The sequence below is a fragment of the Aedes albopictus genome, chromosome 3 (genome assembly GCF_035046485.1).
Source record: "Aedes albopictus strain Foshan chromosome 3, AalbF5, whole genome shotgun sequence".
Taxonomy (NCBI): Eukaryota; Metazoa; Arthropoda; class Insecta; order Diptera; family Culicidae; genus Aedes; species Aedes albopictus.
In genome coordinates this window covers 192124509-192152321 of record NC_085138.1, presented here as the reverse complement: position 1 = coordinate 192152321, position 27813 = coordinate 192124509, and the positions used below count along the sequence as shown (strand labels likewise).

The following is a 27813-nucleotide window of genomic DNA, read 5'->3' as shown; positions in this document are numbered from 1 at the left end:
CGGCTGGGAACTCGCCTATTGTTGCACACTCCATGTTATTCTTATTAGGGTGTGCTACAATTGGCGAATTTTTAGCAGTGCAACAATTGGAAAATTACCCTATTTGAAAAATTCGAAGAAATTTATATGATTTTAAATTTCGAGAAAACAATTCAGAACTTCAACGAAAATTCTAATAGAAACTGCAACACTTCAATGGTCCACGCTTAATTTCGAAACTCCAGAATTCTCTTACATAACAAACACAAGTTAATTCAAACTTCTAATTATTTTTCAAGAAACTTTGTTGTTGATATTTGAAAGTTTTTTTATATTGCCATAATTTCTTCACTTGAAGCAGCCACCTATAAAATAAAAACCTTAAAATTTATATAATAAACAAATTTATTGGATAACTGTTTGAAGGAGAGTCAAATGATACCGATACGACACGTTTCATTAAAGAATATATTTTTCTAATCTTTAATCCCTTTTATCCACGTGGACATTTGGTAGACCCCCACCCCCCTCTCCGTGGACAAGCTTGGACTTTTCTCGAACCCCCTCCCCCCTCTCATTTGTCCACGTGGTATATGGACGGCCCCTATGACGATCCCAGCAAGAATAAGGATAAAAGATGGATACCGGAACAACTACAGAAATTTCTTCAAAGTTTGAGGCCTTTGCTTTTAAAAGAATCCCATCTGGACTTAGAGTTTTGTAAATGAAATGTAGCAGTAATCGTTGCCAGCTTCCCTTCCCCCTGGTTATGAACCAGGTTTCCTTTCCCAAAACACCATATCCTCACTTAGCACCAGAGTTTGGAATTTCATCGCGAGCCACTGAGTGGTCTATACCCAGCTTTAAAGCATTGTGCGTTTACAAATGTATTTCAAAGCTTGTCTGGGAATGCATTCTTTCACTGCGCAGGCTGTGCCAAGGGAATTCAGTAAAGCTATACTGGGTTTCAGCTTCAGGCCACTGTGGCATTGAAGGGAGTGAAATGGCAGACGAACTTGCTAAAGGTGGTGCCAATTTACAGTTTACTGGCCCAGAACCATTCTGCGGTATATCAAACTGTGCAATAAAAATGGACCTGAAATGCTGGGCTGAGCAATTGGATCCAATTGGATGGATGTCATAAATTGCAATCAGTCAAAACGATTTATAACACTAAATGCTTATAAAACCAAAAAGCTCTTAGAGCTAAACAAGAGAGCTCTATGTACATTAGAGTGGGTCATGGGGATTTTTTTTTTATTACCGAACAGGTTTGGGCTGAAGGGTCTCCGATTTCAATGAAAATTTCACCAGAGCTATTTTCCCGGAAAACGCTAGATAAAATTTCACGATTTTCCAAAATTTTATAGAACACCCCAAACTTCAAAAAATCATATCTCAAAAACTATGCATTGTAGAACAAACTTTTTTTTAGTGAAATCGACGCCAAATTACCTCAGCAATCCACAGAGAAAAAAAAATCTCAGAAAATTTTTCACCATAGAGAAAAAAACCTCTAAAAATGCTGATAAAAGTACCGTCTGTATCATAGATTATTTTCAACATTTTTTTTCTAAGCGCAGAAACTAATGTTCTTTGACACCAACGTTCTTTGACACCAACATGGAATCTCTTACCGTTTTGGAGATATAGCCAAAAAACCAACGGCCAGTCGCTATATTTTCATAGGAAGCCATCTACAACAGCAGCCGTTCACTTGTTGCAACACATTTGCATTGCAACGAGCAAATGACATTCGCTCTTTGCAACGTAACTTTGACAGCAATGTGCATCGGAGTACACTGCCAGCATGACTGACAGCTCAGCTATGACACTTTATTGCTTTTTAAATGCAACAGCTTATCCAGTTTTGAAATTAATGGGTTTGTAACTAAAAAGCGTTGCAAATAACAAGTTCACAACGAGCAAACGCATATTTGAACATATATTTTCCATATCAATTAAAGTAATCATATGCAAACCGTTAGAGATAAGTGGATATCAGGACATGATAAGGTCTCTTTATACACAAAACTTTGTTTTTTTTTTATAGTGTTTTTGTTGCTTACAAATTCATTGGTATGTGGATTATTCTGTACACCATAAAGAGATCATTTTCCACTCAATATTTAGTAGCATGATCTGTGAAAAATGTGTTTGTATAATGTGCTTTAGGAGAAACACTCACTTAAAACTCAACAGAACTTTGACAGATATATACCGTAGATCAGAGAAACAAACATGTACAATGTACTAATTAGTACGGGCAACAAATTAAAACCAAGAGTTTTCCATGCCTACAACTTCTTAACGCACTGATAAAACATTGTTGCTTTAAACCAAGCTTATCCTGTTCTAAGAAGTGACACAATTACAATAGTGACGATAATAATGTTTTGCAATGGTCACATAAACATTATTACCGAGTAGGTATAGATGTATAGAGTGGACAACAGTTGAGGTAGCGCGGTACGCTCGAGGATGGATCTTTATCGTCAAAGTAAGTTTTGGCATTTATAAATAAAAAAAAAATTAAATCAAATCAATTTATCACTTATTTTTCTAATTAAGGGTTTGTGGTCAAAGTACTTCATCAGTTTTGAGAACTATCATGACAAACAATTTGATTGGCGTGTAGACTTTGGTATCTTTATCTAGGTATTAATTTGCTTAAAAAATCTTAAATCTATTCAACGTTTGGTCAATCATATAGCCAATTATGCAAACGTTAAACTAGAACATAAACGATCCAAACTATTCCAGTAGCTCAGTATTCGCTTTTCCTACTACCCATAATATATTTGAATCAAGCAATGAATCGGTGCACGGTTCAAATTATTAAAATATTGTCTAAATTTTTTTAATGCTCTGAGATGTCGAGTAAATGTTTCATTTTAAGAAATCCTCTAATGTCCTCATTTATATTCACATCCTGTGCATTTACGAAGCTCCATTGATCAGTATTGGCTCCTTAACTATATCTTTTGAAAATTTCTAGAATGCTTTCTTTATTTCTGAACGAATCTAAATAATTGTAATAAAAAATGCAACACAAATAAACATTTTTGTTACTTACGCAGTTAAAAATATTAAATCATTTCACCTGTAACAAAAGGATCTCGTCGTATCGCACACATTTTTCCATTGGTTTATAAATTTCCAGCTTGCTCTCAGTATGAAGCTTGCGTTCAACATTTCATACAAGAAATTATTTGATGTAAATCTCAGTTAAATGAGATAGAAATTCGCATGTATATTTTTTTTTCGTCGGGTATAAGTTTCAGAAATGTTGCTGTGTAGTAACCACTCCGTTAATAGTTAGTCCTTGGTTTCTTAAATTAAAATGGAACACATATAGGGTTTGAGTGCAATAAGTAATCCCACGTTCACTGGTTGCATTCGCTCGTTGTAAACCCGTAATTTAAAACACTAACTAAAATTACAAACCCGATAATTACAAAACATGACTATTCAATGCATTTAAAAGACAGTCAAGTGCCATAAATTTGCTGTCAGTGCACTCCGATGCACGTTAGTGTCAAAGTTACGTTCCAATGAGCGAATGTCGTTTACTCGTTGCAATGCAAATGGCTTCCCAGGTAACCACTAAGCACTGTTCTGAGCATTATAACGGCCATTAAACAGCTTTTCAGTGCTAAGTAGCTCTATATAAGCATTCCTAATGCTTATAGGCACTATAACCAGTAAGAACTAAATTAAGCCCTGTAAGCCTATATAAAGCCTACAAGCTGTAAAGAAGTTTGTCAGTGCTGTCACAGGGCTTGGAGCACATGACGTTTATATCAATCAAAATAGATTTCGACCAAAACAGTCTCGAATCGGTCATGATAAATACATTTTAAACATCCATGTCGGACGGGATTGACGAAACAGGATTATTTTTGGCATGTTTATCGGAATGGTGTTGTTTAGATAATGGAATTTGGTTATCTTAATTATTCCATTTTTTTTTTTTCAATCAAGACAAACTCCAGCTCGTTTCCCTCTTCTTAAGAAACGTTTCCCGACCATTTATATAAACATTGCTTCTCCTGCATCAATTCCTGCGTTCGTTACCACCAACCTTACCACTGAATCATCCTCATCCCATATCATTTTCAACCCTCGAAATGCCCAAACTATTTTGTTTTTCATGGTTTAAATACTAGTTTGATCACACCATTCCCATGGTGCATTGGTGGAGCAGATGAGAAAGGCAACGGACTTGGACTTGATCAGGAACTCGGAGGACAACAGCTAGAATCTGGATGAAGTAGCAAAAAAGCAACTTCAATGGAAGCGAAGGAAGTTAGAAAAGAACAGGAGATAAACATTTTTTTTTCTTTTTTCTTTGTCTCACTTTTGACAACTTTCGCTCCAGAGACTTGGTACGATATTTTAAAGTTGGCCGTATATCAGCCGAATAATTCGCCAAAAGTGGCTTTTGAGCAGCTCTATAAGAGGATATAGAACCAATTAGCTCTGTTAGCCAGGTTCTACATTCGACTATAGAGCCGACTTAATGCCATTTTTACGGCTTAATGGTTACTTGGGTTCCTATGAAAATATAGCGACTGGCCGTTGTTTTTTTGGAAATATCTCCAAAACGGTAAGAGATTCCATTTTGGTGTCAAAGAACAAAAGGAAGAACATTAGTTTCTGCGCTTAGAAAAATTTTGTTGAAAATAATCTATGATACAGACCGTACTTTTATCAGCATTTTTAGACGTTTTTTCTCTATGGTGAAAAATTTTCTGAGAAATTTTTTTCTCGGTGTATTTATCGGATTGCTGAGGTAATTTGGCGTCGATTTCACTAAAAAAGCTTGTTCTACGATGCATAGTTTTTGAAATATGATTTTTTGAAGTTTGGGGTGTTTTATAAAATTTTGGAAAATCGTGAAATTTCATCTAGCGTTTTCCGGGAAAATAGTCCTCTATGATTTTTTTGAATTCCATATATGATCATATATCCACGACCTCTAGCTCTGGTGAAATTTTCATTGAAATCTGAGACCCTTCGGCCCAAACTGTTCGGTAATAAAAAATTCTATGCATGCGGTTCGTTGGTTATAACTATTTTCACAAGCATCGGATCGCTTTGCGCTCTTCAACAAAGTTTTTCAGAACATCCTAGGCTACCATTTTACAGTATCAGTTAAAAAGTTTCAGACAAACTTTTTCAACTTATGGCTAAAATGCAAAAAAGTATGTTTTCCCATACAAAATCCCATACAAATTTCAATTGCAATGCGCAAATTGTAGACGCAACCGATCGTGCTCAAATTTTGCACAGATACTCAGAACCCGAAACGGAACCAAAAAAGCTTTGATCTGAGCAAACGGTTCCGATGACCCACACTAATGTACATACACTGGCCTAGTAACTGGACACTGCCCGAGCCGGTATCACTTGAAAAATATTGGCCATATTCAGTGATATCTGTCGTTTCTATAATACGGTGAAGCGCCCTGTACCGTCTAGGGGCTGCATTAAACACTACACGGAATGTGATATCTTTCATTTCATTACAGTCCGACACAGTTTTAATAAACTATATTGAAGTATCACAAACCATCACTTATCTTATATTACAACGGTTCACTTTTTCTTATATCATCTTAACATTATCTGTATTTTTTCACCGAACTACTAGAGACACTTCCAGCTTCTTCTTGACCCGACTACTACGTCCTACCTACAGCTTTTATTTGGACAGTATCTAGAGGTGTCCCACATGGGAGCTCAAGACTTATCCGATGTGCTGCCTGCGTTAACGTTGTCACCGAACTCTCGACAACTGACTGTTCTCTACGAACTGTCTTCACTGACTGCCCCGACTGAAGCCAAAGCCTCCGTATTTATAGCCTAAATTTCCTAGCAATACCCGAACCAGCTTGGGCGTGTCTAAAATTCCTACGATCATTCTCGTCTTGCCGAAGATGTCATGATAATTCCTAACAATGCCCGAACCAACTTGGGCGTATCCAAAACCCTACCAAATGAAAATACTAATAAGTCCAAAACCTAGACCTCTACCTATCCTACTTGTCCTCATCTTGATTAAAATCCTTCTCTTCTTGAAAACATCACGACTCTTCTATCTTGGGCGTATCCCAAGCCCTACCAAGAATATTAATACCAACGAAAAACTTAAATCTCCTAACCACGCCTGACTTGGGCGTGTTCGCACAAAACCTACTGAGAATCTTTACACCAAGGCCTACACTCAGCCAAATAACCTTAAGATTTCCATAAGGCCCAACTTATGAAACGGCCTTTAAATAATTCATAATGATTCGGATGAATTTCATAAGGTCACTCTATGACGTAAAATCGTTTCACAGCTTGGCTTTTATTGATGTTTAGCAACATGGTATTTTCAAGCGTCGGTAGCCGTGTGGATAAAACACGGGCTCAGTGATCCTGACGTTCATGGATCGAATCCAGTCTGCATCATTTTAAGATTTTTTTGTTCTTTTCATAAGTCTATCTTATGAAATTTGTCATAGCAAGCACGATCAATTTTCATAAGGTATTCTTATGTCATCCATAAGAATTAGTTATAGCAAATTTTCATAAGGTATTTCGATGAATTTCGCTAGTTTTTTTCGCTGAGTGTACATCTTCTAGCCCCGCCTCACTTGAGCGTATACAAGGCTTGGGTGTGTGAAAGAATTGAACCAACCATCGACGTCATTATCATTCTCCCCATCATCATCATCGTCACCATCATCATCCTCATCGTCTTTGGAATTTGGCACCAAATTCTCCAAAACAAAGCACCCGCTTTGTTATTGAAGTGTACCTTACTTGGGCACAGTGAACCCTAGCCGGCCCCCGGCCGCGGATGTTGGTTGAAATTATACCCCCACATTCTTTTCTTTCAGTTTACTCGAAGTCAAAACAAATCGAGTGCAAAACAAGTCCGGCGCCGTATGCCGCCAATACGGTGTCTCAATTTCAGAACATTCCAGCTAAGGTTCACCTGAGTTCAGAACCTTACCCGGCCAATTCGGCGCCTTGATTTCGAAACAAAAATAAACAATCTTTGTTCCAGCGCGATCAATATGATGTCGCGGTTCTATATCATTCTTTCGGGTTTATTACCCATCGTTGTCCCAAGCGTAATTGAAATTGCATCACACCGACCGGACCTAACGCGTTGCAACACGATCGCACCCGGCCACCACCGGACGATGATGGGTTATAAAAACTAGGTCAATAACGAATGGTGCGATTTTCGTTGCTTCCAATATGCCGCGCGTGAGGTAGGTAGACCCTACTATGAAAATTGAATCTAAAATCCCCCGGGCAGCTGTTGGGAATGTGGGGTGAAAATGCATTTTTGTTTCAGTTGAATTGACTTTGAATATCGGAGTGCGTGGGAAAATTTAGGTCTATGCAACGGAACGTGAAACCTCGGAACATCTGCTTTGCAGTTGTGGTGCTTTATACACGCGCAGACAAAGATTTCTAAATAGTGGTTGCTTGCACTCCAGTGAGATCTGGTCTGCAGAACATGGAAAGGTCTTGGGGTTTGAAAAATTCCATTGTACCTGACTGAGAGACGACGCGTCGTGGCAGAAACTGATTGTTTGACTCATGGTAATTAGTTAGCTACATGCGAATATCAAAACGGGACATGCCACAAAAATTTAGCTTATTGGGCGAAGTGGCTCGATTTCCCCAACAGGGGAGGAAAAACAGCCATTACTATATAATCTATAAAATTTCCTTCCAAATTATTTTTTGGCAATTTTTTTGAACTTCATAAATAGTATTTCCTACTTTTCCAACCTATTTTCCTCAACAGTGGAAAATTTTGTGAAAAACAATACATATTTGCCTACGATTTGTTAAGCATTGTGTCTACGATGCATCGCTTATGATTTTTCAAAGAAACGGCTCATATGACACATTCCAGCGTAACGGGACACCGTGACTGCCGTAATTCTGCAAAGTGACGTAAGCGACATTCATAGTTTTTGCGCATTTTTTGGTTATTATGCATAAAACACTTGCTCATCCTCTAAGTTTCTTTCCATAGATGATAGATTACGACTAGATCTTGCATTCTAATACAGCAAGCATACCATGGTGTTATTTTTAAACCAGATATTAAATATAATATACCACAAAATATCGAAATTTTGAATGGCGCTTACGTCACTTTGCAGAATTACGGCAGGTGAGGAACTAACTTTCGTGAACAAATGACGTCTGCAATCGAATGAAATGTTCATGACCATATGGTTTAACAGGTTTTATAACAAGCTTATTAGATGTACTTCCTGATGCAATACTTGTTCTATGGGGTTTTGGCTCCAATTTACATAATATAACATGTTACATTTCGTAACGGGACACCATCGCAGAAATCTTCTTTTTAAAATTTTCAATCTGAAATGCGTATATCAGCTCTGTTATGAGGTTTTGAAAAATAGAGTCTTCTAGACATTTCTTCTTTGGATTGATGTGAACAAGATTGCCGAAGTGAGTTTTACTGAGAAATGTATAGTTTCTGAAATATTCTTGATTTAGTTTTGGGAGCGCAGCGTTACGCTCGCGTGAAAACAGTGTTTTGCTAATGGTGTCCCGTTACGGCTAAAGACATCTAGTTGTAGATCAAATGCTTTGCTAGATAGAATGTTGGTGTCTTCGGCAATGTTTTTCAGACAGATGGTAGCTGTCCGACTGGACACAAATAGGCCTTCAAACCCGCTCTGGCCCTATGGTGGCCATAGGAATGGGCCCTGGGGAACCTGTTTCGAGGTTTCACGTACCCGATTCCCGACAACTCATTTTCAAAATGCTGGCAATTCGTCAATTTTCATCCGATTTTTTTGAAGTCGCCATCAATTGATCATAAATTGGTGCAAGTTAATTATACTCAAGTGGCCGTGCAATATTCGGAACCATTCCGACGATATTCCGGATTGTGCAGTGGTCAGGGGGTTGTCAAAATGGCTAAAAGTGATTTTTTCGAGTGTTGTTGTGTTTGAACAATCGATTTTCAGTGAAATTTTTGTTGCGAACAGTGAAACACAGAAGCTGTAACCGGATTGGAATAAGTTGGCCCATCCGAATCGCCGTGACAGGTTCCGCGGGGCCTCACTGGGAACACTTCTGGTTTTCAACCTAAACATGCCGTGCGACATATCAATCTTCATGATTTCGAATGACTGAGTCAGAAACGATAGACTGAAGTATGTATCAACTAATTTGGCCACCCCGGAACATGTAGCACAGGTTCCACAGGGATGTCATCGGGGACATTTCTAGTTGGTAACCAAAACATGCTGAGCGACGTGTCAATCTTCATGATTCCGAAAGAATGGGATAGAAAAAAATGACTTAAGTATGTATCAACTAATATGGCACACACGAAATAATCACTTTTAGACATTTGGCAAAACAGATCCCTTCCCCACCCCCTGACCACAGTACAACCCGGAATATCTCCGAAATGGTTCCGGATAATACATGGCCACTTGAGTGTAATAAATAAGCACCAATTTATGATCGATCGAGAGCGACTTAAAAAAAATCGGATGAAAAAGGACGAAATGCCAGTATTTTGAAAATGAGTTATCGGGGGTCGGGTACGTGAAGTTTAATTGTAGGTATCTCCAAAACTATGGTTGTGCGACGTAGGGAATCGTGCCACTTGGGCGGTGGCTTCTATATTCGTCTGTTTTCCACTATAACTCAGTCAAATTTGAACCAATTGACACAACTTTTGGAATGTGGTGAGATAGGTATACATAGTATCTAACCGTGTACAACATTTCAAGTCAATTGGTTCAAAATTGACTGAGTTATAGTGGAAAACAGACGAATATAGAAACCACCGCCCAGATGGCGCGATACCCTATCTATCTTCGCGGTTTTTCCACATTTTACATTATAATGATCCGAAGAAGATTTAACACAGGGAACAGACCAGACGTCTATCTTTGCTTTCTGCCTTGTGTAAAACTTTGTAACGGTCATATCAGAGTATGTGGTTGTGCTCCCGTTGCGTGGCGCTAGGTCCCATCACTTACATGGTTGTGTTGTCATATTTGTTTCCAATGCTTGCCGTTTTTGGCCGTTTGGCGCTCGTGTCGCTTTGCGAGCTAGTGTATTTTAACGCTAAACACTGCCATCGTCGGGTCAAATCGACACTATAAGTGGGGCAGTCTCCGTTGGTGGCGTTAAGGTACACGTAAATCATTTACACACGATTTCGACGTATTTTTGTTCGAGCTTAAACGTCTGTTCTCTGTGGATTTGTTGATATCTATAGTACATTCTTCCAACACAGTCTTTTCAAGCACATGTCGCATGTTGCTTTAAACATTTATTAGAAGGCTCATGCGCCTTGGGAATAAAGGAACCCATTTTATTTGAAATAAATTTTACATTTTAATACTATGTTAGTCTTTTATACTATGTTAGTTTTGGGGAACCGTTAAGCTCGCGGTCGAGGTTAGAGAAAACAATGCTTAATTTTGGAAGCGATAGGATTATGGGGGCTTTCCGTTGATATTTAGCTAACGACAACCAGTAACTAACAATACAAACAAACGGATTTCGAGAAGAAAAAAAGGTTGACAACCAAAACGACAAGAGGGAGGTCGCTAGACTTTTATTCAATGGTTACTAATTTATGTAGTCACAAAAAGTAATGCAATGCCATTTTCGTGATGCATTTTACTTTTTTTTTAAATTCTCAATAAGAATATAAGCTTTAAAATATGATTGTCGTCATAAAACTAAATTATACGGTGATTAATGGGGTAAAAAAGGAATGCCAACCATCACTTCGGGATTTTCATGTTTTGAACGTTGTGCGATTCTATAAGCCTTTTTATACATCATGGTGGTAATTCATATGACATGTTGAAAAGGTTATAGCATTCAAAGAGTATGCTGGCACAACAAAACTTAATAAAATATTACTTGTTATACTGATCCATCAGAATACCTGCCATTTCTTTACGTAGTTTGCGTAGAGCTGAGAAGCGGGCTTTGTTCCAGTAGGGCCGTTACACCAAGAAGGATAATGTAAATATATACCACCTACAATATCATTTCATCATGGTTACAGTTTTTTGGTTAAATATTTGATCAAACCAAACTTATTTATCCACTTATGAATGTCTTTAAAATTTTCGTAACAGGACACCATGTCTACGTACCCATTGTAACCCCTAAGATAAAGCGCCGATCAAGGTAACCCATATGTTGGAAGAAAGGTCTCCACAAGTACTAAGAGAATCCTGAAAATCATTTTTCCAAAGTTCGTTATAAATTAGTTATTACAACAAATGTGCTATTTTCACAACGGGACACCATTAAATTGCGGCTATTGCAAAAAGTGCTTAAAACATATCTAGACCCATTTTTATGAAAAGTTGCCTTTGGGTGTATAAAATATACATTATTATACTACATTTACAAAAAATAGGTATAATGTTTTTGAACTTTCATATACAAGCAGGCATATTGGAAACTTATCAATGAAAAATTTCATTTTTCTTACATAAAATGCTATTACTTCACCTAGCTATTTAAATGCGTTACCAGTCAAATTTTAAGTAAAACAAATGGTTTTCCTAAGATTGAATCTACCCTTTTTCATATGCCGGAAAGCTTGGGACAAAACAATCACTTTGAAATTTCACACCCTTGGCGTAGAAGTGCGTGGAATGTGCTATATATAGCACATCTGATCAATATGTTAAAATAGTTATTTATGTAACGAGTTGCAAAATGATGATTTTTACAGCACGAGTCGTACATTTATCCAACGAGGCATGCCGAGTTGGATAAATATGACGAGTGCTGTAAAAATCGAGTTTTGCGTGTAGTGTAGTATGTAGTATTTTTTGCAATGAAAAAAAAAATCACTTTAATACGACCATTTCCAACAGTATCATCATGCTTCCTGACGGTTGAAAGGGATCATCCACGTGTTCCATCAAGCTAGACCCAAAACTTGAATCAAGCAAGCTGTGCTATAACCGTCACAGTTTATCAAGCTCTTGACGTGGAAACACAGGTTGTTGCCCAAACAATTGCATTATGATTTATAATGCAACCCAAATGAATTGCATTATTACTCATAATGCAACTGATTTTTATATTGAGGAAAAGTAGGCCGTAGTGACACTAAAACGGCAAGTATAAAATTCAATATTATAGTGCCAAGTTGCAAAAAAATGGTTATTAATTACTCAGGACAGGATAAAAACGACATCCTGAAAATTACACAGAACATTGCTTACAGTATGCGGCAGGAAAAAAAAAATGCGAAAGTGTTTTTCAACTTCAAACCTCATTTTTGTCCATTTGACGTTAACCAATTTATATTTCAATGTTCCATGATCTTTAACAAGTTAATTTCCTGAAAAATTATTTTAAATAAATCCCTTTTTGATCACAAACCTTTACAAGACGGCGCCTGAAGCTGAAGACAATCAAAATTTTCAAACCACTGAAAAGTACACAGGTCGCAAAATTTCATTTCTAATATAACTTTTTTTTAATTTTCTTTACAATATCATATATATTAGGTTGTCCCAAAATTGCACATGGTCGAAAAGCTTGGGGGCTCACCCTGCAAATGGTAGCTAAGGGTGTCAGAAACAAACTTTTGTATGAAGGCAACTTTCAGAAATGACGTTTAGAGGTCGCCCCAGCGAGATTTTTGAAAAATGGCCATTTTTCTTAATAAATTTCATACAAATAATTTTTACCGTACAAAAATTGACAATACCCACTGTTTTTATATTTTTTCCAGCTTGATATGGACCCAAACTACTTGGAAAAAATAATTAACGACATGTTTTGCAGGTAACTTTTTGATAGTGAATTTTTGAATATACTTAAATTTGTTATTTATTGATATATTTTGCATTTTACCCATCATAAAAAGTATCTGAACTTAACGCTAATTTAAAACAATTTCCATAAAAAGATCGGAAATTTTATAAGGAAAAACTTTGCCGAAGACAGCATTGCGTTTTTTCTATCCGTTTTAGAGTTATTCACGATTTACTATTTGGTTAAATTTAGATTTTTAGATATTTAAAAAAAAAATCACATAAGAACTGCCCAAAAACACATACAAAGTAAAAAAATCACGTGTGCTCAACAAGTTTTTGTCTTAATTGTGTTTAGGAATTATGGTGGCATCATTCATTAAATTTTTGTTTCCGTTGACAAATCCATTTTCTTTGATACAGAAAGGTACCTACTAGCGAGAAACTTTATCATTAGGTACCATTTTGAGATGCCTCAGTAGGCCATGGCATTTTTAACGGTTATGTACTGACAATGGTTTATACGAGCATAATACACAATCAAACGCACGGCACATTTTCTATACCATTTAGAAGGTGATACATTCCGCAAAACATGCTGATTTTATTGTTCAATGATGTTGTTCTAATCCTTCAAAGACATGAATAAAACGTTCTAGTAGTCCCTATCATTTTGATCAACATATAGGACGATAAATATGTTTATGTCCAAAACTGTTGTTTACCAATAATACCCTACCTTGTTTTATTGTATGCCGTGTATGTGTTATGGTAATCAAATTGTTCTAACCTTGGATAACATCCCGAGCAAAGTCCAACAACAAAATTACAGCAAATTGAAAACATGATTTGTATTCAGCAACAAATTGATATCACATTTTGAAATCAGTTTATCTTTACTTAATTTGATTTCAAATTTTGTTTTCGGTTTGCTGTCATTTTAAAGTAATGAAAATATTTAGTGTTAGAATAGTTTTGAATGTTTTAGTAAACTATGTAAAGTAATTCTAGGGATATATCATAAGTACAATTACATTATTGCATTTATAATTTCATATCAATCAAAAAACATTACATTTTACTATTTTTCATTTTTTTTTGCGCTGATAACAAAAGCAGTTATCAATTTGCTATCATCGATAGCAGGAGCTGTTTTCAATTTGCTGCCATAGGAACATTTTTCTGCTCTCATTTTTGATGTTTTAACCGTTAAAACGACCAAAACGATAACAACCCGAGTTATCAAAATTGGCAATATCACAACATCAAAATTAGTTTTCAATTTGCTATCAGACTCTGCTCGGGATTACGTTTACTCACTGGTTCATCTCATCCCACCCGTTTCAATTTGCCTCGGTGTATCTTATTTTCGGTGTTGATAAGATAGTTCAAATCAGTAGGTGTAAAAAAGACATGCCCTGCTTTTCAAAATCTATAGAATTGGAACTTAGTATCTAAAAATTGGTATTCATACGTAAGATGTTCGTAATCGCGATTTGAATTTAACATGGATCAACGATTCGCTTTTATGCACTTTGCCAATGTTTCCTGGGCTGTTTCACTGGTCCAGGACTCATACGTCTTCATGTAGAAAAATAATTGGAAATAACGACAGGAAAGTAAGATAAACGTGAAAATATGGCTCAACATTTTGTGGAGAACATCTTCAAAAAATCAGTAGGCTGTACGAAGCTTGTCAAGAGAGCTAGCTTTTTAAGAAATCTTTGCTAGTTAATTTCTATATGAAGGGATTGAATAACAAAAAATAAAATTAAATAATGATGTCATCATAATTCCATAACACAATCAGGACAAAAACTTGTTGAGCATACGTGATTTTTTACTTTGTATGTGTTTTTGGGAAATTCTTGTGACATTTTTAGAAAAATACCTAAAAATTCAAATTTCACCAAATAGCAAATTGTGAATAACTCTAAAACGGATAGAACAAACGCCATGCTGTCTTCGGCAAAATTTTTCCTCATAAAATTTCCGATCTTTATATGCAAATTTTTTTAAATTAGCATAAGGTTCAGATACGTTTTATGATGGGTAAAAGGTACAGTGTATCAAAAAATGACAAATTTTAGTAAATTCAAAAATTCAGTATCAAAAAGTTACCTGCAAAACATGTCGTTAATTATTTTTCCCAAGTAGTTTGGATCCATATCAAGCTGCAAAAAACATAAAAATAGTGGGTATTGCCAATTTTTGTACGGTAAAAAATATTTGTATGAAATTTATTATGAAAAATGGCCATTTTTCAAAAATCTCGCCGGGGCGACCTCTAAACGTCATTTCTGAAAGTTGCCGTCATACGAAAGTTTGTTTCTAATACCCTTAGCTATCATTTGCAGGGTGAGCCCCCAAGCTTTTTGACCATGTGCAATTTTTGGGACAACCTAATATATGTATATGTGTTTATTTTATCTGGTATGTGAAACTACATGGCTCTGGATTAGGATGGCCTGGTTTTTCATCGAATTGAAGCATTTTGTACTAACTTAGCCATTTCGTTTTATGACCATTGGGCGCGCAGTTTATTGATACCAACTTTTTAGGCTTACATTAACACATGTTAAAAATCAAATAGGTTCATTTTTATTTTGTAGTGCTACAATACCCAAGTAACCTTGCTATTGAAGCTGTACGTATTGCATATTTAAAGCGCATATATTGGCATGCATTGCCCTACATTAACCATTAAAGTCGAATTAAAGTGGCAAGTTGCGCCAGCAATGACTTACGATTATACTGGTATAATCGTGGGTATAATCGTAAGTCAGCAATAGTGGCGCTACTTCCCACTTTAATTCAATTTTAATGGTTCATATAGAGTAATCACAGACAAACAGACATAACACATGCGGAATTTCCATCGACCACTCATTTAACGATCATTTTAAATCTTCATAGATGTGACGTTCACAACCAGAGGCGCGTGCATAGTTTTTCTTTGCGTTTGAAATTTTACACTAGCGCCTTCTGTTGACGATATTGCACAACGCAATGTTTCGTGAAACATTTCCACCAGGTAATGGTAGTGTGAACAGGACGATGGATTTTCACGAAAATTGTTCTAGGTGTTACGTCTGTTTGTCTGTGGAGTAATCCATGGCAATATATGTGCGTGATTTATGCAATACGTACAGCTTCAACACGTGGTTACTTGGGCATAGACGTTGACTGATACACTGTCATAAAAAATAGTCATATATATCCCATATTCAGCGTGTGATAGCGCCTTGATATTTTCGCATTTTTTTCCAGCCACACCCTGTACGTAATTCCCTTTCAAATTATTTTTTTTTAATTTTCCGGACTTCCTAAATAGTTCTTTTCCGACATTTCAAACCGATTTTCCTGAACAGTGGAAAATTTGATGTAAAACAATTTTATTTTATATTATTGCTGAGAAAATTTGCTTAAGATTTCACAAAAAAATGTGTCTATGATGCTTCGTTCTTGAGTTAGGATTTTTCAAAATAGTTGGTGTCTGTGGAAAATTTTTGTTTTCCACTAGAGTTTTCCGAAAAATTGGGTGACCCTGATTTTTTTTTTCAAAATTTCCTTTTTTTATATACACATGTGAACGCTGCTTGTAGAAAAATACTCACCAAATTCTGAGAACCTTCGTATCAAATTGTACCGATAATAAAAAAAAACTATTAGAACCTAGACATGTTATATTTACACCATTGCGCAAAATTTTCGAGCAGACGAGCTGAAATTCATCAAGTTCGCTGAAGTTTTGGTTTTAGGGTGCATTCACCAGCTCACAACCAACAATGCAGCTGGTAAGGATGGTATCGTAGTTGAATTCACCAAGATGGGCTCAGAACTGAGGCGCGTTGGGAATACGGAGCAAGAATGCATGACTTACCGATAAATCTGAAGCGGCACACAAATTGACGTTCTCGGTCAGCCTTATTAGCGGCACATTTGTGCACACAATTATTGATCACATGAACGAAACTGTGGGTGTTGTCACTGGCAGTGACGAATGTGATGACTGGCTGACTAGTTGTCGAATCGATCACAGTTTGTAAGTCGACTATAAGTTATATCTTGGCTATAATTCGATTGCGTATTAAAACCGTTTATATCACGAATGGATGTTTTATATTGGCTCCACCTCTTGCGCTTTTTTGGTTGTAATTTAGTCGTTAATATGACGATTGGTTCAAATGGCATAACTTTCAATATAGTTGCATACAAATTACAGGAACTTATTAATGTCCAAGTGTATTGCTTGGGAAGCATGAATGAATGCAGGAATGTACTTTTTTTTACAATTTTTATGAGTTTTGGTCCACCAATGCAAAGAAATTCATTTTTTCACTACTAATACTCCATTTGTTTCAGTGCTATTTGCTTGATTTAACTATAACTTTAATATAATAACTATTTGTTTCAGCGCTGTTCAGGTAAATAAAGTTGTAATTGCAATGTAGGTCAATTAAAATTCTATATATCATTATAATAATATTTATTATTTCAGGTAAAATCAGGTAATTGGTCAACTATATACATAATTAGTTATATTTAAATTACATGATACTTGGGATTTTGGGAGGGGTAGCCTAAGGAAGCTAAATGAACTGGTTTCTGAGCAAATGTTCGTGGGGTGGCCAGACTTTGTCACGAGATAACAACCATCGTGTTGTCTTCCGAAGGTTTTCAGTGAATTTAGCTTACCCTGCTACATTAAACCATCAGGTAGATCATTCCATTTACATTTTTTAAAAATCATTGAAAAATTTATGTTTTGGTCACCTTTCAGAAGTCATTGTTTATTTTATATTGAATCGCTACAATTAACATGTTTTAATTTTTCCCAAATCATTCTATCCTAGTTTAATAGTTTAAGGGAATGGAATACACTTCCTTAAAATTACACGGGAAAAAAATAAAAATAAAAATATTTCAAAAATAATCATAAATTCTCAAAATGTTTTCATCTCAAAAAATCCGTACCCCAAATAGGCTTCCAGGAAAAATATAAAAGTGTGGGGATGTTTAAAAATAAAAATTAGAAAAATCAAAAACTGAAATTCACGAAATCGAGAATTAAAAAGAATCACCTTCCAAAACATGTTTAAATCGATTTTAGATGACGAAAAATGATATTTAGATCAAAATCAAAAATTTGGGTATTAGAGGGTTAAGGATCTTTCGATAACCCAAAGCACTCTCACGTTTGTGTATCGCAATGATCACCTCCATCTGCTTGTGATATAGTTTGCTAGAGGTATATTCTAACATATACACTTAGATAATTAAAAATTTTCAACGTATCACAAGTGCTACGAACGGTGTATATTCATAATTGTTATTGCGGCGTATTATTGTCGATTGTTTTATCCTAATATTGTCGCGCTTATCTTAGATTCTCAGCAAGCTGCGTTCGAAACACGCAGCCTCAGATCGCGCAGCCCCAGACCGCGCACGTATGATTTTTACACGGTGTGCACCTTGACTAAAACTGTTTTGCAGCCGCCGGGTGGAGCTGTCAGCCGCCGTGTACAAATCAAACGGGCACAATCTTATGGCGGCTGCCTCAGATCATCAAAATCTGAGTGATTAAGCTAGGATGCATAATATAATATAGAGCTAATAAATGTATGTATTTGTACTTACCAGTCCTTAAGTAAGAACTACTTTCCTTTGTCATCATGTAATTGGAAATTTCGGCGGTCAATAAAACAAATATTTTCAATTTTTGTATATTTCATATATTAGTGTTTGATTGTTAATCGGTCTGCTTTCTTGCTTTTGATTCATTCGAGCTAGAGCACACGCAAGTAAAGTTTAGAGAACATATTTGTTTCACTTTTGCCACAAACAAACAGACGTACCGTTCGGAAAATTTTACTATCAAGTTCCTTGTCATGACTATCCTATCCTGTTCAAATAATGATTAATTAGACTCTTAACATCGCAGATATCGTCGCCTTTATGCGCGTTTTTTTTGTTATTGTACATTTACATTTTTATGAGTGTTGGGTTTAACACGATTTCGTATAAAATAGAATCTGCTGTTGCTATTCTTGATGGTGTCGCTCGAAATACTTTTCCAATATATACTCTCTACAACAGTTTTCTTAGAATAGCAGATGAGATCTTCAACGTAAAAACAGGTGTTCATTTTCTTGTATATGATAAAGTCTTTTTGATGACAGCTTGGAAGTACATTCGTGTTTGATTTTTTTTTTGTCGATCTAATATGCTTTTCTCGCTAACTGGTTCTATATGAAGCTATCGGATATAATAAATCTAACGCGAATGGCTAACAACGTAACGGAGCCTAGAGTGAGTTAATTTCAGTGTATTAAACATAACGAGGATCTCTCCCTCTGTCAAAGGTCACTGTGGAATAAGGGTTGGCACAGAGGGTGAGGAAAACTCTTACAAGTACCTAACTCAGTGGCGTAACAACCAGGGGGTTTCGGGGGTGCAGTGACAGATAATATTGGCTGAGGCTTTTGACAATTCGTTTGGTTGCATAAATTATATATCTGTAAGTTTATATAAAGCGTATGTAGTTTTCATCAATATTATACTCTTATAACATGAATCCTGCCAATATATTGAAGATCTGTTGATTCGGTATCATAGACGAACATCTAAAAGCTGCAACGGCGATAGAAATCATCTGAGCTGAGTGAAGCTATGGATTCCATCGAACAGTTCAAAAACACGTAGTATTGCACAGCTGTGCTAATCAAGAAAAACGGGTGACCATTCGTCTGTATCGAATTATTTTTGGTATCTGGGCAACTGAACTGTTGCCGGAGTAGGGAATGCGTTTGTTGCAAAATTATCGAATGGGATTCGTCCACGGCCGTTGGACAACAGTAATGGTTTATAAGACAACTCTTTGTGAATTATGATCTGATCCTATCTCATCACCATTTTATTATTTCAAACAGTAGTACCGTGATTTCGGGTGTAATTGATCAGTGGGGTGAAATTGATCAACATGAGAGCCATTTTTATTTGTTAAAAATAACGCTTTAAACTTAAAACAATTTGTAAAAAATGTTCATCATCTGGCTCAAGGGTTATTGAATGATGTGTTTACATATTTTACATCCAATAAGTTACATATTTCTGTATAAAATTCAATATAGCAGTTTCTACTTGTTAGGCGAACTTCAAAAACACTTTCAAACTTTTGTTACCGTAGCTGTATCGCACATGCAATGAATATTTGAATGAATGTTTCTAGCTGCCAAGTATTCGTTAAACCCGATTTCGTCATCAAAACTTCCATAAATATTGAGATTTATGCATAAAATTGTACTTTTCTGGAAGTTATGACATGTTTAGTATGGAAATTGCCTTCTTTCAGGCGTTTTCTTAAGATTGATTAAACTTCAAACTTAAATAATAATTAATTTAGTAAACTTGTAAAAGTTTTGCAAGGCTTTTCGCATTTCGAGGTGATTAATTCAGGAGGAAAAAATATTTTCAGCACTTACGACAACATTTCACTGACTGGTCAATTTCACCCTGAAAGTAAAATTATTGATTTTTTATTTCAAATGATATTTTTTGTAATTTGCAGTAGAATTTTCAACCTCGTAAACTAATGAAAATCATGGTCGTACTTGTTTTAAAGCATCGAATTTAACCATATCGATAAGTATTCAAAAATTATTCGCCAAAAACTGCGAAAAGTGATCAATTTCACCCGAAATCACGGTAACGACTGTGGAACATTTTGGACAGGAACAGTTTTTTTTAACCCATAAGACTGATCAATAAGTTCGCGGGAAGTTGCCAAGCCGACTTCGTCGAAGGCCAATAATGGTGTTTCCATTGACCAGATCTGCACCGTGTGGCGAATCTTCCTGGAATGTCATGAAAAGTTGATCCCAACACATCATCTGTTCTACCATAGACAAACAGACGTAACACCTACAACAATTTTCGTGAAAATCCGGAAAATCCATCGTCCTGTTCACACTACCATCACCTGGTGGAAATGTTTCAAGAAACACTGCGTTGTGCAATATCGTCAACAGAAGGCGCTAGTGTGAAATGTCAATCGCAAAGAAAAACTATGCACGCGCCTCTGGTTGTGAACGCCACGACTATGAAGATTTAAAATGATCGGTAAATGAGAAGTCGAGGGAAATTCCGCATGTGTTACGTCTGTTTGTCTGTGATTCTACCATCGACTAATGTAAAACATCATAATCATTACATTAAGATAGAACAATAATGAAAAAGTGTTTCATACGTTGATTTTTGTTACGATCTTTCTGAAACGAGTTAACAGCAAGTGAATGTAACTGATTGCAAATGAATGATACCATCCCTGTTGAGCTTCCGATACGTGTCTGCCTTTGGAGACGATTTGTTGATGATTTGCGCACAGGAAAAAAAATCGGCAGGTCGAGCAAGCTTTGAAGGAACGACTGAAGCACATAACTGAAGGCAGGGATGGGAACACTCACTTTGAAAGAGTTACATTCACTTGCTGTTTTCTCAACTCAGAAGCGTGCAATCAAGAAACAATGTATGGACGACTTTTCCCTTGTGGTTTTGTCTAAAAGTTTGCCAAATAGAGTAGGGGTCGCACACGCATATGAAATTCGTGACAGCGCTATGAAAGCAACTCTCCACGAGGTGAGTGTAATTTACATTCACCTCGTGGAGAGTTGCCATCGCAGCTTCCTCACGACTTTGGTATGCGTGTGTGATCCCTACTCTATTCGACAAACTTTTAGACAAAACCACAAGGCAAAATTCGTTCATACATTGTTTCTTGATTGCACGCTTCTGAGCTGAATAAACAGCAAGTGAGTGTAATTCTTTCCAAGTGAGTGTTCCCATCCTTGTCTGAAGGCTTGGAGACATCCATGAGCATTCCAGGTATTTATGTGCGGGAGAACATCAGATATAGTAGTGACCCTATATGCCTAAGAGAACGCGTAGAGCTCCCAGTATCCCACGGACACTGGGTACTACAAGGTGACACAAAATAGCCCGAATCTGGAGAAGATCGGAGACTACCACAAGGTGTTCGCTATTTTATCAACACGATTGACTACTTGGGAGAAGAGATTGTGATCTACTACTGTCAACATATTCCGACGCTGACTGAGTTGGGGATAGTAGTGATCGCATGTCGTGTACCGGCTAAATGCTCAGTCTTGGAGGAGCAATTATAACTTGGGTCAGTCGGAATTAGAGTTGTTTGGCCCTGCCGACTATGGAGGTCGAATTGGTGACCCTCTCAGAGACTACGCAAGAGGATGTTTTGGATGTGCCCCTTTTTTTTTATTCCGTGTTGGGTATTAGCATCACTGCGACCATTGTTTTGATCTATTGTGATGCGCCCCTTACTGACAGAGCTAGACGAGGTCCAACGACAACCGGCAATCACAATGACCGCATTGTAGAGCGCCCAGCGAATGACGAGCGGACTAGGGTGAGCGAGCATGCTCTGGCGAGCGTTGGACACGACATGCGTTGAAGACCTGTGACTGCAAACCGAGTGTTGTTGTGGCTAACTGTGACTTGATTGTTGATTATCTCAAGGCAAAGATATGGCTGATCTGCAATATTCAAAAAGAATCTGGAAGTACATTGTATTGTAATACATTGTATAGCGAAACGACTATGACGGCTTTCTACAACCTATCACAGTGTCGTGGGGGGAATTAGGTTGATTGACGGACCTCAGAGACAGAAGATCAGCAAAAGTAGGTGAAAGGAAACCATTAGTTTAAAATCCATGGTGCGGTAACAATTTGAATTCCAGTAATCTGAGAAAATATCCATCAGCCGTGCACCTCCGGAAACAAACGGTAGTTACGCCAACGTACCGACACTACAATTAACCTAGAGCATATTTTCTTTCATCTTTCCGTTTTGGTTCATTTTATGACACTTGAGTTTCTTTCGCCTAAACGTAATTACCATCTTATAGTGTTTTAGTTCGGTCATTGTGGAATCGCTTTCATTTGTACAAATGGCCGTTAAGGAAAATATAAAAAGGGAAAGAAAGGGAGCAATTAAAGTAATTCGAGCACGAGTTCTCGGAGATTCCTTACGACCGTAAATTCTAGACTAATGGTTGCTGAGTTTTTACTTAATCATCAAATTTCCGCCCTATCTAACGTTCTAGGTTGAAATGTTTTCCGCTTACCTGAGCCACGATTACTGTCGACGTTTGCAGATTCCCGTGGCTTGGCCATAATGTTGCCAGTGCTGGTTGGGGTGGTGGTTAATTCATCAGTGTCATTATCAGAGGCAGCGGCAGGACCCTTCGGTGCACGTCGGTAAAGGTGTCTAGCAGCCGTTGTCATTAACGCCGATCCGCTCTTCTGTCGGTACCCAACACCACCACCGGATGAGGAATTTGCGGTGGTTCCTCCTCCCGTCATCAGACCAGCGCTGGCAGTCTGCAAGTCGTACGATGAGGACTTTCGCCGCATGTTCTTCACGTTCTTGATGAATGATTGACTGACAGTGGTACCGCGGAGGAATTTGTCATTGCTAGTAAAGCCAGCGCCGCCTCTGCCGTCGGTGTCGTCATTCGCAGGATTGCCACCGATGACGACGCCAGCGGAACTGCGGGTGGATCGGCGATTGCCACTATTATTATTGTTGTTATCGTGGTTGTAATATCGCATCGTTGAAGCTGGGGTTTGTGGCGACGTTACCGTCGTTGTCGTTGACGCCGTTGATGCCGTCGCCACTGTCGTCCTTGCTGCAGCTGCTCCAACAATTGCCGTTGGGGATGCTGGTGTGTCATTCTCGGGGAGGACCTGAGATGCTGTCGCAGATAATGGCGGTTGGGACAGTGGTGGCGCCGAGTTGAAAAATACGTTCGGATTGTTTCTACTGAAGCTGTTATTTTCAGTGTCTCCTGCTGGTTGGAAAGAACTACGCAAGTTAGCATTACCACCGTTCATCGTGCTGGCAGTAGTGGCATCATTTAAATGTTGATTACGACCGAGTGTGCCAATCGAAGCCGCGGTCGTCGTTGGCTGGAGTTTTGATTGTTTGCCAAAAGAGCTTTTACGGTAATCATCGTCTAGATTCAGCGAATCGAAATTGCTTGATTCATTATCGTTAGCCAGATTGTAATGGATTTCTGAGCCAGTGTTCGACTGGAAAGTCGTTCTGGCCAGCGCCTGGTTGCTATTACTATTATGGATATTTGAATGCAGAAAGTACTGTCCTGAATTATTGTTATTTATATGTAGATTATTACTGCTACTGCTATTATTGTGTTTGCTGTTGTTCAAGAATTGGTTCAGGGTGTTCGGAAGAAAGGATTGCTGTACAAAGGTCAAGGATTCGGTAGAGGATGGGGATATCTTGGGAGATGGCAATATAATTTTATGACGGTTGCCGCCGTTTTCATTAACTCTTTTTACATTGGACCTGTGAGAGCGATACCGGGGGCCTACGGTTGAGTCGTATGGTTTTTCGCCTATATTTCTTTCGAGGGCTTGCCGCTGGCGGGCCATTGTTTCGAATGCGTGTATAACGCTGCCCACACGTGTCGTGACGTCCGGTATGCCAAGAGACCCACTGAACAAATCGCGCTGATGCCGCAGTGCTCCCACAACCAGATCGCTGGCGTTGCCGTTGCTACTATTTACATTGTCACCCAAATGTAGATGATTGTTTTGTGTAGTGAGGATTGCTGTCGACTGCACATATTTTACATTTCATAGAAACAAAAGCCAGAAAGAAACAGAAAATTTTAACGAAAGAGGTATTAACAATATGGTTGTAACTAAACAATTTCAAGGTTGATTCAATTTTTGAAGGTTATTGAAAGTGCTTTTCGTGAGTGATGGTTAGTAATTTTGTGTAAAAGGTTTACCATATTATCTTTTGATATTAGTGATACCGATTGTATTAATAACTGACAAACTTAATGCTGGTTAATTTTAAAATTAATGGTTGTATGGTTTATCTCCTGTAAGAAATGATTGTTTAATGGGTCAGTAAACAGTAAGAGGGTTTTAATCATACATTTCGAGCCAACGATTTACTTTTTCAGCTAGTAAATTTATATCACGGTAACAAAATATCATCGGGAAATGTCTAGGTTCTGAAGTCACATGGTATCTAGTATCCAATCTTTTGCGATTTAGCACATATTTATGAATTTAAAACATATAATGTATGAGGCACAGTACATGGAAATGCATCATCATCTTATTGCGCTGATGGCGGTCAAGCCGAGAAATTTCATTGCCACTATTTCATCGTACACAAAAAAAAAATCCATTCCCCTCATCATGAATAAAAAATCATGTTTTTATGATGTCTGCCAAGCCATAATATCATAGTTATGATTCATAATATCATGAATGAGTTGACCAGAAATATGAATAGAAACAAGCATTTTCATAAATTATATTCATGGTCGCTTCCTAGCGTTACACTTAACTGCCATATGTATTTATATAATTCGTGCGGTCGTCCAGCACAGACATGTGGAAAAAGTTGAACCTGCTAATTTTGCAATGTTTTTATTTGGTTAGAGTAATAAATGTGCATATATCAGGGAGTGGAACAACATTAAAACAGTGTGCCCGTAAGATTCGGTAGTGTGTTGGGAGTTGATTGACTAAAAAGTAAACGCGCAAAAAGTAAACAGTGCCCAGTACCGTAAAACGGGGCATCTTTGATAATGCGGGTAACTTTGATCGCTCGACAGACATTGTGTAATATATCTTATAACTATGATTCCTTCAACCAGTTAAGAAATAGGTAAACGTAACTCAATTCTATACATATGAAAGTTCATCTTAGACGTATATTCATTAAAATCTAGTTTATATACAACTTTTTGGACAAAAATCAAAAATTGTTGATATTTTTGTCATATATCAACCCCTTCAAACAATCTGCTATACGACTTCGTTAAAGCTATTTTTCAATGAATGGACTTTTACTCTCGATAGATTCATTACAGTAGATTCCAAATCTGGCCTTGAATCTCTTAACGAAGTGTGTTTTTACGAAATGGAAGCAATTTTGTAAATTGGGATATTAATCTCCATACATTGATAAACGCCTAAAAGTATGCAATGCCCTTGTAATATCATGTAGATTTATATGCGTTGTTCAAAATTTGTTAATAACACATTAAAAAACTACCCAAAGAAAGAAAACTAACCATGAACAGCATGTAAACATATGTTGATGTACCGTTAAGCATTTATTATTACAAACATAATGATTTTGATAGCTTAATTTATTCTGTTTTGCTTGTGGTTGAAGCAAAGTGGGAATCGCGCACGCTAGTTTTCGGCAATTCTCTCTATTTTTCCGGTTTATCCTTCGTTCGACGACTTCGGAGACTCAGCAAGTGGTGTGAACCAGTGAACATTCGATATGATTTGGAGGGCATCCTAAGCCTATTGGATGTAGCAGCCGAAGACAAAAATAGTAAACCAGCTAAATATGATTATCCGGTGATTTCGATCATTGTTGTTCTCTTTTATATTTGAACATGACATATCTTCACTAACAAGAGGCCAACTAAAAAGTTCTGGTTGCTCATAGAAAAAAAGGACAATGGATAGGTCCCAAAATCATAAAAATAGGCTCTGATATCATGTATTTTATTTACTTATGATTTTAGCTTACATCATTTTATTCATCTAATTAAAGCATTTGGGACCGACGACGACGGAATCGAATCATAAAAGTAATATCATGAATTCTATGCATGGCTTCATCTCCGTCAGCCATAACTTTATGAATTTAATTGAGAAGCACCAAATTGTGCTGATTAAATGTGTGAACCATTGTAAAAGTTAACCGAGAGCACGTGGAATAGATTGATTTCCCTATGTATTTGGAATAACTGTTTATTGAAAGTGCACGTAATTTAAACAACCGCTCACTTTAGTCGGTTACATGGCAACGATCTGTAACCTATTGGACTGGCCCAAATACACAAATGCTACAAAGTTCCACACAGCAAAAAAATATGAAAGTTAAACAGCACGTAAAATGAAGATCAACTGAAATTTGCGACAGAAAAATGTAAATCACCAACATTCAACGTCAGCCGAGCAGTCCGCTGCTGGTCAGACGGCTTGATTACAGATTTTAAAGCATATTCGCTTTAAATTTACATGCATCTGCTATAAATCATGCCAGCCACTCTCCGTCATCAGCTAACCCCACGTCTCCACTAGACAGAAATGTCTTGCCATTTTGCTGCCAGAAAGAGAAAACGTAACAGAAATGATCAACACTGGTGCTTTCCATGCAAACAGCGAGAGAACATTTCTGTCATGACACATCTGTCCAGCAAAATGGCAAGACATTTCTGTCTAGTGGAGACGTCGGGTAACCGAACGGCTGCTCGCAGCTGTGGCGGTTTCCCCGTTGTCTCTCTCAGTACTCTTTGCAGCAGTCGGAGCATGTCGGGAATGCGTGCATTATGGTAGAGGCAGTTTAACTTTGACTGTCTGCTATTCAACAAGCTGAGATAGCCGAGAGAGCTCGGGCGTGCTACTCACACCCCAAGGATCTGAGTTCAATTCTCGCTCAGATCTTAATTTGCTTTATATTTTCCAACAGATATCAGCAATGTAATTTTAACCGTAGTGTGGCCAGCAAAAAAAACACCCGTAGAAGGCCGGCAGGGTACCCGGGTGGGTACCCACGCAATGGAAATGATCATATCTCAGCGATTTTTCCACCGATTTTAAAAGTTTTTGCCTCATTCAACTCAGAAACTCATTATCTATCGAGATCGTATTTGGTTAGACCGGTCCGATCACCATAGGTACCGGAAAATCCGGATTTCCGGATCCGTGTTTTTATACAATAGAATATACGGGATTTTCGGTAGGTTAGTAGCAATTTCGGTACCAAGCATCGTAAAATTGCTTTGGCATATTGTATCTGACCGGCAGGGAATCATAAAACGTGTTGACTTTGAAACTGTGATTTCGGAACACGCTTCCAGTGAGGCCATGGTTGACCATAAACACTTTAAGGTATCCTAGCCTTAACAATGTGG

At 37.4% G+C, this 27813-nt stretch overlaps 1 protein-coding gene across 1 annotated transcript in view; it reads right to left on the bottom strand.

Annotated features, from left to right (window-relative positions):
• LOC109429101 (rho GTPase-activating protein gacZ) overlaps nt 1–27813 on the bottom strand; it is a 46006-nt gene that overhangs the window by 2079 nt on the left and 16114 nt on the right. The window contains exon 2 of the mRNA XM_029863541.2: nt 22954–24469. Within this exon, the coding sequence (XP_029719401.2) occupies nt 22954–24469 (1516 nt within the window). The remainder of the gene's footprint in view (nt 1–22953; nt 24470–27813) is intronic.